Genomic DNA, 18,363 nt, shown 5'->3' on the forward strand with positions numbered 1-18,363 from the left:
GAGAATCCAGCTGAAGCGCTCCCACATTAATCCTCACCAAGATGAACAATGAATGATCAGCAAACAAAATCGTTTCCATTTTAGTTGTGTGTCGACTCGACGCATAAGCAATCAGCCTTTTAACCATCTTCGCTGTGTAAAGAGTGTTGGCTCCAGTGGCCCTCGCCAGACTGTCTGCAAGCGTACGGCATGCGCTGATGAGCCCTAGAGTGCTATGTGGAGTCACCTTGTTGTTTACCTTTCCCAAATATGTTTGGTCGAAATTATCTCCCTGTTGAACAAACTGTTTAGCATCAGGCCGTCATTTTATGGATGAATTCGTCCTCATTTCAAGGGGTGGGGGTGGGGGTTTTGGATTTGCTAATGACAAAAGCAATCATGTAATGTCCAGCCTGATGTCTATAAAACAAGCTGTTTCTCCTCCAGTAGACATTTTTTTTCTTTTTTTCACATTTGAAATGATCGCTCTTGTTTCATATTTAAATGAAGCACACACTAGAGCCCACTTTCCACTATACCAGCTGTCCACTTCAGTTTCTCTAAGAGGCTTCATTGACCTCAGACCTCAACATACAGTGCACGAGAACATCTCCAGCCCTGGAAATGGGGAGCACAAAGGAAGGTCTATGCAGATTTATTTTGAAATTTCAGCTTTAAATGTGAAATTCACTACTCAAGAATCATCTTGACATGCTAATACAGCCACGCTATTCACGCTAGATTGGCAAGTGGCAGATTTGAAATTGCATGTAATTACCATCGGAGAGAGCTTTCTGTACCATCATTTCACTTGTACATGAAATAAACTTTGTTTATACTGAAAGGTTAATAAACAAAAAGCAACCTGTGTGAGTATATGTTAATACTCTCTCTTTCTCTCTCATTTTCTACCGCTTATCCGAACTATCTCGGGTCACGGGGAGCCTGTGCCTCTCAGGCGTCATCGGACATCAAGGCAGGATACACCCTGGACGGAGTGCCAACCCATCGCAGGGCACACACACACTCTCATTCACTCACGCAATCACACACTACGGACAATTTTCCAGAGATGCCAATCAACCTACCATGAATGTCTTTGGACCGGGGGAGGAAACCGGAGTACCCGGAGGAAACCCCCAAGGCACGGGGAGAACATGCAAACTCCACACACACAAGGCGGAGGCGGGAATCGAACCCCCAACCCTGGAGGTGTGAGGCGAACGTGCTAACCATTAAGCCACCTTGCCCCCCATGTTAAAACTTACACTGCTAATTTCCTGAAAATGCAACATGTATATATGTATTATATAATAAATGAGCAGTATATTATGTTGTAGCTATTTTAATTACCTAGATTATGTGAGATTTTTGCGAGACTTCGGACTTTTACTGTCAAGTCACGCAAACAGCTCGTCATCACTTGATTTTCTGCTTTTGCTTATTTTAGCTATTGTTAATAATGAATAGAATTTAGATATTAAGTTAGATTAGTTGGTAGATGGTACAAGAAAAAAGACAAGTTACATCACAAGAAATGCTACCAGTTAGCATTGTATCTGTTTAAAAATAAAAAAAATTGCTATTGCTAACTACAAACTTCTTGTTGCTGATGTCATGGTAGCTAAAAGTAGCTATGGAAAGGAACAGCCTAAATAAACATCTCCTTACAGGGAAGATCGCATATCAGTGACGTACATTTTTATTTGTTAAATATTATGCTACGCTCGCACATACAGAAACTCACAGTGATGAGTGACAGATCATTCATTTTCAGTGACAATCAGTGACAGAGCGCGTGGGTGACCAGATGTGATTGTGTCCAGTGATACAACAAAGCTGAGAAAAGATGAACTTTATGCACATATAAAGCGACTTGTTGCAGCGACTAGCAATGAGAGTAAAGACAGTAGAGCACTCGAGATCTGTGGCAAAGTTCAAACATCATCTTGTATGAATTGCTGAATTTTATATACAAACGCCAAGTCTTCGTCCAGAATAAAAATAAAAAAGTGGAATGCTAGTTGCACTACCAACTGATAAACCTTATTACCATGGCAACCAGTATTAGGAAAGTCTACTGGTGACATCATAGTAAAGCAGCTGAAGATAACTGAACGTTGCCTTAGACCAAGATTATGTGAAGCAGCCATTATACGTATAAGTCCCTGTGTAAACTGTTACTATAGAAACATTAAAGATAAGGATATAGATGTTTAATGGCAATATATTAAAACATATTGACAATCAAATATCATGTACAAACCTGAGAGCTGTGTCTAAGTGACTGTAAATGTAATATTGCTTATGGCATACAGGAATCCACTGCCATTGTCTTGGTATCCAGGCATCAACTCGACATGGTGTTTATTTAAATTCAGTCACTTGGCAAGGACCAGAAAAACATACGGGATTATAATTACGGCAAATTGTACAGTGGTGGCTTTATGCATACCGTAAAGCAACATCCCTGTTCCTTCTTCAGTTAGCTTGCTTTGGAAATGACTATGAATGAAATAACTTCTGACTGGATCCACTGGCATAATATGCTTAACAAAACAAACTGGTGTTCTCAAACCCCTGTGTGTGCCTGAGTGACTCTTCTGAAATATTAGTGATGACAACTTAATCCAGGCCTGACAGCAGATAAAGCAGATAAAGTCAAAGCTGGGAAGATAGCAGCAATAGGTATGACAGTAGTTCCCACCCTGTAGACCAACAACACTTTCTTTCTCAGCTTATCTGAATGAGCCATGTTACACAACACGTTTCTGTGTGATCACGTCTGACTTGAAAAGATACTGGATGCAAAGAGTCACGTGTCAATCTCTATCCTTTGTCTCTCGTGCACAGTGACGACTATTTAATGGCTTTTCAAGGAACTTCCTGGAAACTTCATGAAAACAGTGCAGTGTCGTGTTACAGATCATAAACTACTACTTTGTTTCGTTTCTTCTGTATTCTTTCAGAGAGTTTTTCCTCACCACCATCACCTCTGGCTTGTCACTGCATCCATCTGCAAAGGCCACAAATATTATACTTAAAAAGTGAAGTCATTCCATTTATTTAAGCTTTCTATAGTATTCCTACAGCATCAGGCAGAAACTGACACACTTCCATGTTTCACTTTAAGCCATGTTGGTAAAACATAACCACAAACCTTTCCCTCTGGAAAAAAGCAGTCACATCTCTACACGATCAATTTACAGATATGTTCGAGGGGTGACATTTGAAGACTAGTGCAGAAGAGTGGTTTATATGTAAGGCGTGTGCTGTTATAGAAAAGTAACCAGTGAAGTGGAGGTGTGATGTGACCTGATGATTTTCCACTTAATCCACATTATCAATCCTCTTATTCCACAGCAGTATACCAAGGATTACATATTTTATTATTAATAAACAAAAAACACACACACACACACACACACACACACACACACACACATATAAATATATATATATATATATAATATATATATTATATATATATATATATATATAAATATATATATATATATTATATATATAAATATATATATATACATATAAAGCCACATATGATGTTTACATTATGGAATGTGCACAAAACATATTCCTTAACCAGTGAATCATGAACTTATAGTTTATCACATTACATCTCATCATCTCCAGAAAACTTCAGAAACCTTCATGATTATATCAATGTTCATATGTTTTCTTAGTTTAATGAGACATTTGTTTATTACTAGGCTTAGATTGTCTGAAGTATCAGAAATATGTCTGTGAACTCAAACTCCCAGAACACACAGCAGCCTACAAACATGGCAGACATGAACTGCAATCCCCAGCTTCACACACCACCTGCACTTTCACAGTCTCTAGAGATCTAATCACACACACTCGCACACACACACACACACACACACACCTGCTACCAATTACACACACACACACACACACACACACGCACATACGCACACATTCACTGCTCACAAAATACTTTTCTTCACTTGAGAAAGTAAAACTACGTTAACTTGCAGGGCCTTTTGTCTGTGTATTGATATCCGGGTTTTCTGCTTCCTAGTTTTTAATTTTTATTACTTCTCATATCAGCTACATTGCACTGTTTGTCAATTGTCTGACCTGTGGCTTTTTTTTTACATTAATTCTGTCACATGATATCACTGTTGGCTTGGATTAGTAAACTGTCTAGAAACTGCAATTGCATCCATCTCAGTTTGTGTGGTCTGAAAGCGCTTGTTCCTCTGTAAACTGTTACGATAAAACAAAAACTAATTAGAGCAGGTATACGATAGAGAGAGAGAGAGAGAGAGAGAGAGAGAGAGAGAAATAGAGAGATGATTAAGTATTCCTTTAATTAACATTTTACATCCTGTCAGAGATCATTTCTCTAAAAGACTAAGACCAAACTGATGTATAAGGTAATAGAGCCAGCACTATGTTACTGTATCCACATTCATCATCATGAAGAAAAGAGAGATCTGCTCCATGCCACATGTGATACATGTCATGTAGTCAGTCAGAGTGTCACAGACGAGTCATTGAAGCAGTTTAAGAAGGATTTGAGGAAGCTAATCAGGGGTTCGCTGGCTCTACATGACTGCTGACCTTCAAATTAAATTAAATACATGGAGTCTACGTCTTTCAATTAATCTGAAGGCTGTCCCAGGACAGGTTTTCTCAGCATTCCTGTGACCTCGGTGTCTTAATCTGGCTTAGACAGTCAGTAGGCGGCCAATCATACGAGCAAACGAGTTAATAACGCTAACTCCAATGACTCCAGTGCTCTATATGATATCTAAAATAGCTCAATGAAACATGATGAGGCCACAGTGTGTCAGAGGATTCCTCATCCACGCATTATAAATCCTGACAAGCCCAGTGCAGCATATCTGCAGATATAATACTCCCATAATGACACTCTCACCTTGACTCATTCCTTACTCATGACAAGGTAACACAAAGCTCCATACGAAGCTGAAAAACATGGCACGTCACAGCCAAAATTTGCTCGGTAGGTGAAAAAAGCAGATGATCTGAGCCGTTGAGACACAGCTAGTCCCGTGTTTAAATGATGGATAGAAGAACAGAAAAGCTTGTAGGTTTGTATTGTATTCTGCACTCTGCTTTTATTTAGAGGAAATGCCACTGAAATAATGTTTGGGTAAAGGATTGTTCTGTCATTAAATACATTTAAAAACCAAGCCAACATTAACAAAGGTGTTGATGTAAGCAAGCATTGAAGTACACCAATACATACATCTGAAACAGCGTCTCCACTGCAGCAATGGAGCTTTTTTTTTGATGGATGTGAGCTTTACTTGAAAAGCCTCACCAAACAAAACACACATATTGTTCAGGCTTGACAGTTTGACCTTGACAACCATCTATGCTCCTCCAACCTCCCCCCTCCCCACCCCCCAATCATGTGAGCGATAGATCAATAAAACTCAATTGAAATAAAAATCATCTTGGCTCAAGGAGTTCTCTTTGAAATGCTCAGGTATGACTAAAGTATTTCTTCAGAATATAAAATGAAGCAAATCTGTTGGAGAGAATTTAATGACGCAAAATTGTTTGCTACGCTGCACTGCTTGCTTTGTTCTCAGCTTCAGTCTGCACACCAGTCGAGATGAGTTTAAAAAAAAAGATTACGGATTGCAGTGATCATCAATTGAGATATGCGGAAAAGACTGATGTGGTGAAGAGCAGGCTTAAGGCTTCCCTAAAATCACTTTTTGGTTCACTGTGCAACAACAAAGAGCACGGCAGGTCCTATGATACGAGGCAGTTCTGAACCTTTGTATGAGATGTCACCATATAATAGAAGCTGTCTGTACTATACGCATCACAGATGAGGCGGGATGAACAGACATCCAGGGGGGATGGAGGAAAAAAAACGTCAGCAAGAAAAAATAAAAATCATACAATTCTCTTATTAAAAAAAAAGAAAGGTCACTAGAACAAGGTCAGGACAAGCAATAAATGTAGCTGACAGACGGCCTTAAGAAGCAAAGGTGCCATCATTAATTTGAACCTGGGTCCTCAGCGCTCTTTTAATTGTGTCTCTGCACTGACAGTATGACAGATCCAGTGTTAGCCAGATGCTTGAGTCTGGCTGGCAGTATGACAGGAAGCAGGGAGATGCGCAACAACTGAAAGAGAGAGAGAGAGAGAGAGAGAGAGAGAGAGAGAGAGAGAGAGAGAGAGAGAGAGTGAAAGAAGGTGAGAGAGCGAGAAGGTGAGGGAGAGAGAGAGACAAGAGACAGAGAGCACAGCATGCCAATCACACCATCTATTAAATGGCTTTAGTTCCAAAATTTCAAAATTCCTTCCTTTCCTCATTAAGACACACTCCACTTCCCCCACTGTCTAATTTGCACTTTACTGCATGAAGTGATGAGTGGCAGCGTCTATCTCTGCTATGCAGCACCGGCAGCAATGCACGTGTGAATAAGTTTGTGTCTTGCATACTCAGAGATTTACAATTGAAATCCAAGCACCACTGAAGCCCTCCAAGTAAGAAATGCTGACACACATTACTTCTTTCATTAGAAGAAAATTGCAAAAAGAATAAGCAAGAAGAAAATTGGGGATTTGAATCATTTAAAGACAGTCACTCAGACAGACGGCTGGTGATCCACAATAAGGCCCTTATCACCGTAATTAAACCTAATCCTTATACAAATTAAATAGTTTAACCTCAACTTGTGGCTCGGACTGTGGTTCTTTTGTGGTTTATTTTGTGAAATATCTGCCAATGTATTTGTCTGCACAGGTTTTCTACATGTCTACACTGACGTCATGAACTGTGTCTTGTTTAGCTAAAACATTATTTAAAAAGAGACATGATAATAATTTACATAGCACAACAGCCAGAGACTATCAATCAATGTAGTACTAAAATGTAATATTTTTGTTTTCTATTATTTATTTTGAGGATTAGAATGAAAAAAGAATGCATCAACAATGACTCAAACTGCAACGACACTAGCAAAGAAAGCTTCACATGATTGTTTCACTTTTTTCTTTTTTACATCTAAACAGTACTTTCAAATATGTTTCTGAAAAAATCCATTTATATATAAAATGGGTAATGCATTTGGTTCAAGAAACACATAAAACAGAAGTAGATTTAAATATTAGTAATGAGAAATCTCCTTTTAGTTAAGTTAGCTAACACTTTAACACTTAACACCATAGCTGAAGATAAAGGTTACACTTAAAAGCACACAGCAGACTTTCTGAAAACCTTTATTGAGGGCTCATTGTTGTTGTGTCTTTTGAGTTCAAGCAAACTTGTTTTTGAAAATACTTCTGAGATTATTTGCATAAGTAGGCAAGTAGGTGAATAACTATGTAAGGAATGAAATAAATAAGAAGTAAAAAAAAAAAAAAAAAGCATGCACTTTTCTTCTGCTAAGATAGAACACAAGTGGGCGTAACTGTATGTGGAAAAACTGTTCTAAAAAAAAAGAAGAAGAAAAAAGTAAGAATCTGAATTCAGAGTTTTAGCCTACAGATATTTCCATTAAACCTATCCAAGGAAATCCCCTGAAGGTTGTGTTGCAGAAACACAAAGACACACACACATATTTTTACACACACCCTCTCTTCCATCCTCACAGGCCTACACATGTATGCATATGCATGCACACCCACACACACACACACACACACACACACACAGCTGCAGTGTTCGAGTGTTGCCAGATGAAGTGATTTTCCTCACTGGGTCTGCAGTAGACATGTCCATTATTGTTGTGGAGGAAGGCCATCAAGCTGCAAAGAACATGACTCTTTGCTTTAATGCTTGATCTCAAATGATTATGATTTGTATGTGGTCTGGAAGACCTGCTTCTTTCCCTGAAACATGTTCCTCCTTTGCTTTCTAAGCAGAAACTAGAATCACACTGGATTGTATTAAACTCAGCTCAGACTGCAGAGAAAAAACCCCAGGCGTTATGCAAAGGGCGCCTACACTTAATTACTCAGCTGTGCTTCTTAGCTGGGTTTCTATGCAGCTGGATGTGGATGCAACATGACTGGAATGGAAAACAACATCCAGAGAAAGGGAAAGGGTCAGCTTAGGTAGCTCATCCATGACTGCAGTTAGTATCTCCTGAAAAAACACTTGCAACATATTAAAGCACTTTTTTGCGAAGACGAGTAAAACGCAAAAAAAAAAAAAAAAAAAAAAAAAAAAAGAGTATTTTCTTTACGTAAGGAAGTAAAATAAATAATAAGTATAAAATAAAAGTGTGTGCCTTTCTTTGGCCCAGATACAACAGCAGAGTCCGTTTCTATAAAAATCCCTCTCCTGCTCAAACCTTGTGAGGTTGTACAATGAACCAAAGCACCATACACTTTTAAAACATGGGGGAATTAAAAACGTCTCGCATGTACAACATTCCCGAAAGGTTCCCCAGACAGGGCTAAGAATAGACCAGACGCTTTCCAATCCAAATAAACTGCTACACATTTCTACCTCGCTCAGGGGACGCCTTGGGCTTAAACACCTGCAAGGTGTCGAAAGCTCAGTATATTATTTGGGGGTGGGGGGTGGGGGGGACAGCTCATAATATAAGATATAAGACCGTTCCCCTGTTCCCTGAATGCGCATAATATATCCACTAAATTACTAAACGTCTCAAACAAATTTACGGTGTCCTGAGGAAAGGTACACGTGAGGGAAAGCCTGAGGCTGGAGAAAGATTTACAGAGAAATTTCACTCCTGACATTATTGTGACGTATAATGATTTTCTCTGATTGCTCCGTTTCCTCTACATTGACGTGATGGCATAATGAAGCCATCACTGAAACGACTAGCCGTCAAACTGAAGCTTTTCTTGATAGTGACAGAATCCCCATGAGCTCAAAATGTGCTGTTGTATCTGTATAATTAGAAATGGAAAAGTGATAAATACCATGTTATCTGAACACTAGCATCTATTTTCGATAAATACTTCCTGTCAGTAAGCTTGTTTCCCGTCTCTATATTCGTCCGTTCATCTGTCAGCTGCGGTTCAATAACAGTCTGGACTCTGCTGGGCTGAACGGTCGCTGGAGCTCAAATCAGATATGCTCCAAACCACACACACACACACACACATATACACACACGCACACATACACTGCAGCAGATGCTCGGTTCAGGAATCTAATTCTACATTTTATTCAACTCTAATCACAGCTAATAAAACTGAACTATGGATAAAGCAAAGCAGCTGCGTTACGATTGAACTGTATTTATTTGAGGAACGTGATTGTGGGACGAGCTCAGTACAGACCTACTGCTTGTATGTTTTCTAAATGCGCAGTACTGGATTGTACAGTGAAGAAGATGCTTTTATTTGTCACATATACACTACAAAGCACCGTGAAATTCTTCACATATTCCAACTTGCTAGGAAATTGGGGTCAGAGCTCAGGGGCAGTCATGATATAGTGCCCTGGAGCAGAGAGGGGTAAGGGCCTTGCTAAGGAGCCCAACAGTGGCAGACTTGCAGTGCTGGGAAATGAGCCCCTGATCTTCAAATCAGTAAAGAAGAGCATTAATGTATATGAATAACAGCAGTTCTGCATCTACACTCTCATCTACTGACTGTGGATGATATGATCACTAGATCCGAGTAGAATGTTAAAAGCTTTTCTCAGTTTCTCAATTCTCCAAGCATTTAGTTATTCCATCTTGTCATTGTTAAATAATTTCATTCGAATAAGAGTGTCATGGCCTCTGACACATCATGATAATGTACAAGTATCAAGGCATTATACATGTTTGTCAGACATCAGATCATGTTCTGGCAAAGGTTCAACTCCAAACAAACAACAGTGTAATTATCTGTAGGTAAAGTGCATGTATTGCTGCATATGGTCCAGCTACATTGTTCTTATTAGCATAAATTGTAAAAGTTGCATAAAAGGTTGGACATAGTTAAAAAATATTTTTTGCCATTTTTGATATTTGTTTAGATTTTTGTTTTGTTTCAAAACAGCTAGATTTGAATCAGATTCAAGTCAAGTCAATAAAATTACTAAACTATCCCAGGGATTATTATATGTATTTAGATAGATTCTGCAGCTCATAAGACTGGAGAGCAGCTACAGTGCTAAAGACATTATTTCAGAAAAGAAAACGTTTTCAAAGACTTTCATCGATTTTTCTTTTTTATCTGTATTCTCTGGTCTGTTTAACAACCTAACGACATTGAAGACGACTAAAACAGAAAGTTGAAAGATTCCTGAATAGTTAAAAGTTTCTCTTCCTGTGTCCAATTCAGCACAGACATGTATTCAGTTTGTAGTCTGAACTGAGTCTATAGTGCTGTAACGGGAAACAAAACAATCGCATCAGTTAGTCTTCGCTCTGCTAATGTAAGCAGGACAATTTATATGACTGGATATGCAGCCCCCCAAAAAAAAACTATTCAAATTGGTGAAATTGAAGAGATTTTGGCTGAACGAGGAAGATGCAACATGACGTGTCACAGCCCAAATCTGTAGGTATTTTTTAATCTCCTCCAGATATCAGGGAGTGCAAATTTCAGGGATCACAAAATCCTGGATGGACTGATTAGCAAAATTATAAAAAATATATCCAATATATCAGAGTTAAAATTATTAATATTATCTTAGTGCTTATTCACTTGATATAAACCTAAATCATTAATACAACACATTTCTTAAGCCTTGCACACACAAATGAGCTGCCTGTGAAACTATCCCAGTTAGTTCACTCTAATTACCTGCTCCTTTATTAAAATGGACTCTTACAGACATTATAACATGTATAATTATTTCAACTGTTTAAGCTCTGTAATTGATTGTTCCTACAGTATGTCATATAAAACAGAGTTAACTGTACAGAGACTTGCAGCCTGCAGGTGGCTTGTAAAATAATAATGAAATCTCTCCATAGCTCTCCTACTCTCTGGATCTCGTGCTTTGTAAAGCATAATCTTTCATTTTCCGGGGCTGTTTTCTCCCTCAGGTAGGTTTTTAAAAACAATATAACCAGCTTTGTATTGGTATTTATGAAGCTGATGTGGCACACACACACACACACACACACTCCTGACTACATTAAGCTCCCCTCGCTGCTCTCCCTTGATTTGCTTCATTAGAGTGCAAATCCACTCCCATCACCCTGAAGATGCCACAGGGCCAGGTCGATCTGCAGGCCTGTGCACTTATCTCTAGCATTCTTATAAACCCCTGGTATGCTTCATATCCTCCATCCAATCTACTCTGGATTTCTGGGCATGAACGCATTCTTAGTAGGATGCGACAGTTGAAGGCACTGATAAAGATAATTCCCTGAGCAGCAAGCTGCTAGAAACAATGAGTGATGTAATTGGGTTTTACGCACAGTGTATTTTTCTGGCTGGTGTCTCTGATATGAAATGAAATGAAAATTTTAAAGGGATATTAGAAACATTTATGGCCATACTCACAGCATGCAGGAAATTGATGGGACACTTATCACTCCAACCTGGGCAGAAAACTTCAGTCGTTGCATGAATGCACACATTTACTTTTGTCACAACCTGCTATAAGGAAACAGAGGAAAAGTGCTGTTACATGTTGTTAGTACACTGAGGATATTCAAGGAATACTCCATCACTTTTTAACTGAATCTTTAGCCAGAATCTTTAGCCAGCCAATGTTGAATCTTTCAACATTGATGTGAAATACATATTTTTACAAACAATCATAACTGTAAGAATGATTCAGCAAAGATGTATTCATAACGTGCTGGCTCTGTACATTTTGTCCTTACAGAGAACTCCTTTCAGATGGGATAATTTATGATGAGGTTTTATTAGGATCACCCATACACCTGTACAGTCATGCAATTAGCTCAATCACTCAATCATGGCGCAAAAAAAAGAATGGTGCAAAAACAAAACAACCTTCAGTGAGTGTTGGTTCTGCAGGCAGAAATGCCTTCATGATGAGACAAACTGGTTCTAGCTGAAAGAAAAGCTACAGTAACTCAATCAATCACTCATTATTAACATTGTGAGCAGAAAAGCATCTCGGAACATGTCTGATCTTGAGAGGAACGAGCTACAGCAGCAACAGCAACAGCAGATCACATCAGGTTCCTCTTGTGTTAGTCAGGAACAGGAATGTGAGGATACAGTGGACACAGACTCACATACACTGGATAGCTGAAGACCAGGTAAACATGAACTAATGCTCTTGACCCTTTGAGTCATTCTTTTTATGCATTTGAGATGCTACCTCAACATTGGCTGATCGGATAGTTGCATAAATGAAAATATTCACTCCACATTTGTTAGATAATGTATTAATTAACACTCAAACATAAACTTGCATCATTTTAAATTCTCACTCACTCACTCACTCATTTTCTACCGCTTATCCGAACTACCTCAGGTCACGGTGAGCCTGTGCCTATCTCAGGCGTCATCAGGCATCAAGGCAGGATACACCCTGGACGGAGTTCATTTTAAATTGTTTATATAATTTGCCATATGCAGCTGCATACAAAACATAATTTTTGATGTTGTTGGATTACTTTCATAATTTACACCAAACCTCCTTGATCCTACACTTGAGCTCAACTCGTTTGCATCATTTCTCCGTCCATTCCACTTCAAATCCCACTGTAGTACTAGTAAGTAACTGTAGTAAGTGCTCCGGGTGACAAAACCCGCAGTTCTGCTCCTTTACCCAAGAGAGAAATTAATACAGTAAAATTGACTTATTTAGCAGATGCTATTATCTGTAAACATTGGAAACCTGGATTTTTAAATGTTAATATATTAAGATTAGTTTCTGTTTGTCTAAGATCAAGCATGTTTGAGTTTAGCTCTGTGTGTTAATTAATCCATTTAACAAAACATGGACTGACACGTACATAATGTGGTTGTTATTCACGCATGAATAAATGAAAGACTCAAGCTTAAGCTTAGCTCTTGATTAGTTCATGATTAGTATTTCCCATAATTTAACATTAGATCATACTTAGGTGAGTATTAATTCTGGGATTAGTGTGGGATTATTCATGTTCTCTTAAAGTGTTACTGTATTTCTAAATTAAATTGGGCACCTGCCCTTAGACTGGCATTATAAATACAAAAGCGATGATTCAACAAGTTTCACCTTGTGTTCTCAGTACCGGGGAAACAGATCAAAATTCTTGTCCATGCTAATCACACATACAACAAATACAACAGATAGAGAGCAGGTTGAAAGAAACAGTACCTTTAATATATAATGTCAAAAAAAATCCCCATTAAACAAATCCAGCCAAAATGAAGCAAAATAACTCAAAGCAACACATTTGGAATCCATTATTACCTTCTGAAAGCTCCAGTCACCGATCACACTTACATGCCTGAGCCGGATTAGACACATTAAACATTTTTTGTTTTTAATCCTGGAACTGTGTAATTCAAGAAATGGACTGAGGCTGATGATGCTCTTGGCCTTTTCTATTTATGGCCTGTGGGAGATTTTTATTAAATGGGTTTTCGTTGTGACAAATGTGTGTGAGGCAAAAAGGCATAAGATAAGTATAAAAAAAAAAAAATAAGATAGAGGACAAATGCAGAATAATCAAGTAAAAGTTCAGAGAGGAAATCGCTCATCCCAAGCCATTTATGTTCCAGCAGAATGGAAGGAGAGTCAAGCAGCTGAATAGAGAGAGAGAAAGAGAGAGAGAGAGAGAGAGAGTGAGAGAGAGAAGGGGAGAGCGACATGAGTGAAAAAGTAAAAGCAGGCCCTGAAGTGTTTGTGTACGAAGGAGGACGTCTTATGCATAATGCATGACATTGAAATTTAGAAAGGAAAGACTTAAGAGAAAGCACTTTTTCCATCTAAAAGCTGCGGGACTAAGAAAGAAGAATGACTCCATTCGTTTTTTACTCGTCTTATCTCATCTTCTCGCTCCGTCTTTCTGCCTTTTGTTTTCGCATCGAAGCCGTCAAAGAGGAAGACAGATGCATGGAGGTGACTAATGTGTCCCATGACTACCTTTGTGTGGAGAGAGAAGCAGTGAGAGAAAAGAGGAGGAGAAAAAAACGAGGACAACGACGCCGCTGTCTAATGGCAGAGATGTCATACTGTATGGTAGAATAAGCGTGAGATGGAGGACTCAAGGGGGGCCGCTTTCATGACCTGCTGTGGGTGGAGGGCCTAATCTGGAAGAAATATGCTAATGGTGTCAGTAACAAACATTCAGGCATCATGAATATTCAATGAATCCTGTAGACTAAAGGCAACAAGCAACAAAAGTGCACAATAAACAAATCTAACAGCTCAGAGATTGCAACGCTTTACAAAAGAAAATGTGAAGTAGCTGAAGCTAGAATCAGCAAGGACGCACAGACATGACTTATTTATCAAAGATAACGGGAAATGAAAATGAGTGCATTTTTTTTTTTATTTGTAATGTGACAAATTTTTACATTTTGGACAGGAAACACAGATTAGCTAAAATTTGCCACCCTGACTGTTTGTTAATTTATAGGTGATCAGCATTGTTCAACACACACACACACACACACACCACAATAATGAGGTTATGATTAGGATTAAAAAATTAATAAATGAGGCTCACTGATAGCTATGGGAGGGGGAGTAAATCAGGACATGATCTTATTACTACATTTTTACTTGTTTTTTATTGTGATGCATTGTTAAGGAAGAAACAAGAATTACGTCATGTTAAGCAGCTGATCAGGGGCACGAACTAAGAACTAACAAGGTCATGTTTGCTGGTCATGTTTGCCGGCTTGGTTTTATTTTTGAGGTCCTTACAAAACAATATCGGCTTAAATAAACACAGAGGAAACTCCTATCTAAACAAAAGCAACACATAGAAATGGGCTTTATACTCAGAGCAGGGCCTGTTGAACTTTAAAAAACACACCTGCCTTGATAGTGTTTTGAGGGAAGTGAATAAAAACAGAGTGGTGTGTGATCCTGTAACACACCCCCTGGCTTGTTGTCCTCTCGCCTCTTGAAATAGACGTGGACTTTGCTTGACATTGATGGAATAAGGCTCTTTAAGTGCTTTTATTTCCACTAGGGTTGTGTAGCCAGAGAGGCTTTTCTAACAGGCATTAGGAATAACATTACCCCCCCACCCCCAACCCCCGAAGTACCCCCATAACCACCTCACTTTTCAAGCGCTCACTCTCTCACAGGACAGGCGGGTAGTATGAAAACAGAGAGGTTGGACTTTCTCTCAACATGTTTAGGTCTGCCACTCAGGTCTGTCCGCTGTCTTCCTGCTCTTGCTCCTGAAAGAACTCCTCCTCTGCAGCCTATCTTCCTCTCTGCCTGGCCTCTGGTTGACCCCCCTCTCTTGAGACGAGCTGTTTCTGGTGACATGGACTGACAGAGCTCTTCGGATTGTTCGATTTCTCTGCTCGGCTTCCACGGATGGATCTTTAGGTGCAGCTGTGGATTTTCCCGAACTTCCAGAACGAGCAGCAGAACTCTCAGTCTCAGGAGTCTGAGCATTCCCAGGACGTGCTGCTTGGAGCTGGGCCTTCTCTTTGCTCACTTCCTTCCTCTGGGCTTGCAGGACGTGCAGGGTCTGAACGGCCTGATGCTGCTCTTGCTGAAGGGAGTGCAGCTGACTTGCTGATTTCTCTCTCTTCTCTGTGCACTCTTTCAGGAGCTTTTCCACAGTGTGCAGGAAATCGTGACCATACTGTGCCAGAACTTCATCTCCTACACACACAAACACAGGATTGTTAAAAATAAATACATAAATAAATAAACGAATGAATAATAATAATACAATTAATAATAATAATAATATACATAGCATTGTGTCAAATCATTTATCGCATTCCCTTAAAAAAATCACTTTGTTATAAATATAAGCTGATTTTAAATATATAAGCTTCCATATTAGGGGTATAATGCAATAATATTGTCTGTATCTGTTTAAATCTCCAAATTTGTGTATCTGTACTTCTAATTGGATTTAAACTCAGAGTGGTTGTGGCCTAAAAATGAAATATGAATCTAAAAACACTGGAAAACCCTGTGAGGTAAAAATGCCATTAAATGCTCTCTTAAATTTTAGTTCATAATTATTTTTAACTAAAGTGCACTCATCCTGCATTTGAGGCCAAAACAAAGCCTGTTACCATCCTATCATCATCATCATCATCATCATCATCATCATCATCATCATCACTGTACTACACTAAGTTGTGCTACAGCACCAGCAGCATTTCTATCCCTGGCACAAAAAAGTTACCATGCAGCTTTGTATAACTTTGCTCTGAAACTAAACACTCACTCACACCAAACAAACCTGCTGTGCAACCACGTAATATACGAGTCTCCATGGACCTTTAGCTCTCTGCATGCATGAAAGCCTTAATCCAGAGTTTACATTCAACTTACATTACACTCTTCCTTGCAGAGAGGCAGAGCAAAAGGTGGGAGTGTAAAAACGAAGGGAAGATAAATGAAGAGTTTGTTCAAATGGGGAGAAGTATGTGTCAGGAGGGCTTTAGCAAAGTCACCTGACCAACAGAGGAAAAACTTTTCTGCATGGAAAACCCCCTAACTCACTGGCAGTAAAAAGTGAGATAATGGGAGTGATAAATGTTTTATTTATTATTAGCTAATTCAAACACAGTATAAATGTATTTAACATTGTGTGATGAATATATTGTATGTAGTATTGACAACAGCAAACCTGCTCCATCTTATTGAAATGTTTCAGTTATTTCAGTCTTAATTATCTCACAGATTTCATCACCTATTTGTTCTTTTTTAAAAATGTCCTTTCAAATTTCACAGCGTTATCAAATTCCAAACAGAAATGGCAGCGATTTTACCTCACCCAATTTTTTTATTATTGGATTGATTCACAGCTAACACAAAGAGTTAGCATTATCGAGTTAACTGATACTTTCTGCTACTTAAATAATATATAATTAGCTAGCTAACTAGTGTAGATAACAGATATTTAATTACTGGTATGTATTGGACAAAAGCACATATTTTAAGAGTAGCATGCAGTTTACTTCATTAACAGGTTATTTAATTCACAGTATTATATGCATTTTTGCAACTTCATCTTTCCAGCTTTAATTCATGCTTCCGTTCAACCATGATCCTTTGTCTGATTTGAGATGAGCTGGTGGAAGAGAATACGATCGTTCCTGTACTGAGAGGATCACCATTATTCATTCTGTTCATATGACATAAGCGGTATGAATTCCACAGGTCTCTTAAGCCCTGTATGAAGTCTAGGTGAGTCTGTATCAGCTCACTGGGTGTTAAGTGCCCTAACACATCATCTCTACACTTTATACAGAGCTACTATGTGAGATAAGCAGGTGCAGGGGCAGGTCCTTGGATTGACTGACACGCACAGATATGGTGATAACAAGCTAAAGACAAAAGGAAAAGTACTGGGTGATAACCTAGCCGCTGCCGTCACCTACAGCACAATGCGTTCTATAGAAATGTTACACAGCCTGATAAGAAGCTCACTTTGAAATGAAAAGCTCGGGACTCTATCCTGTTGTGAAGTAAATTGTATTTCGCCAAGGTACTTTCATATCTCTGAAACAGTCAGGGCAGATAAATGAAGGTTTGAACAGTCCTCGAAGCTGACATTTTAAAGGTCAGAAGAGAAGAGACACCTATCTATTCTTCCTTTTATATCCATGTGATTCAGAGCTGTGCAATTTTTGGGTTGCTTTCGCCATATTTGGGACGGTATTACTGGCTTCACTGCACAACATGAATAAAGGTTGAAAGATGGCTTTAAATGAATTCAACATTTCTCACTTTACTTCAGAAGAGAATAAGCAGTGTTTTTCGAAAGCAGACACAATAGACTTTGTTTAGAATACCTGTACCCCTGCTTATTCAAGCCTGTTATCCAATCAGGTCAAGAGCTCCACTTAATGTTTATATCAAACATCATGTAATATTAGAAACTTACAGCATTAATGCATTTACATTTATGGCATTTAGCAGACACCCTGATCCAGAGAGCCTTACAGAAGTGCTTTTGAAGTCTCTATCAATGAATACATCCATACTGGTTCACTAGGTCATGGAGTACTATGAACACCATCAGTCTAACAACTCTATTGGGACGTTATACACCAAGAGCATACAGACAAATAATTAAGCACGTGTTAGGTTAAGTATCTCAGGAAAAGGTAGGTCTTTAGACGTCATTTGAAGACGACCAGAGACTCAGCTGTTCGAACACAGAGACGAAGTACATTCCACCACACAATTGTACCAGAACAGAAGAGTCTTGATGCATCTTGACCTTCCCTGTTCCCTTCCTTGTAGCAAAGAATGATTGTTGGTGCCAGAAGAGGTAGAGTATTTCAGATAATACACATGCACATATA

At 38.8% G+C, this 18,363-nt stretch overlaps 1 protein-coding gene across 2 annotated transcripts in view; it reads right to left on the reverse strand.

The window, feature by feature from the left end:
* Positions 1 to 15,125: 15,125 nt before the first annotated feature.
* The window catches only part of LOC132855390 (uncharacterized), a 62,183-nt gene continuing 58,945 nt past the window's right edge, over positions 15,126 to 18,363 (reverse strand). For both annotated transcript variants that reach the window (XM_060884291.1, XM_060884290.1), the window contains one exon: positions 15,126 to 15,694. In XM_060884291.1, coding sequence (XP_060740274.1) covers positions 15,213 to 15,694 — 482 coding nt within the window. In that variant the 3' untranslated portion in view covers positions 15,126 to 15,212. The remainder of the gene's footprint in view (positions 15,695 to 18,363) is intronic.

This window comes from Tachysurus vachellii, chromosome 12, assembly GCF_030014155.1.
Source record: "Tachysurus vachellii isolate PV-2020 chromosome 12, HZAU_Pvac_v1, whole genome shotgun sequence".
NCBI lineage: Eukaryota > Metazoa > Chordata > Actinopteri > Siluriformes > Bagridae > Tachysurus > Tachysurus vachellii.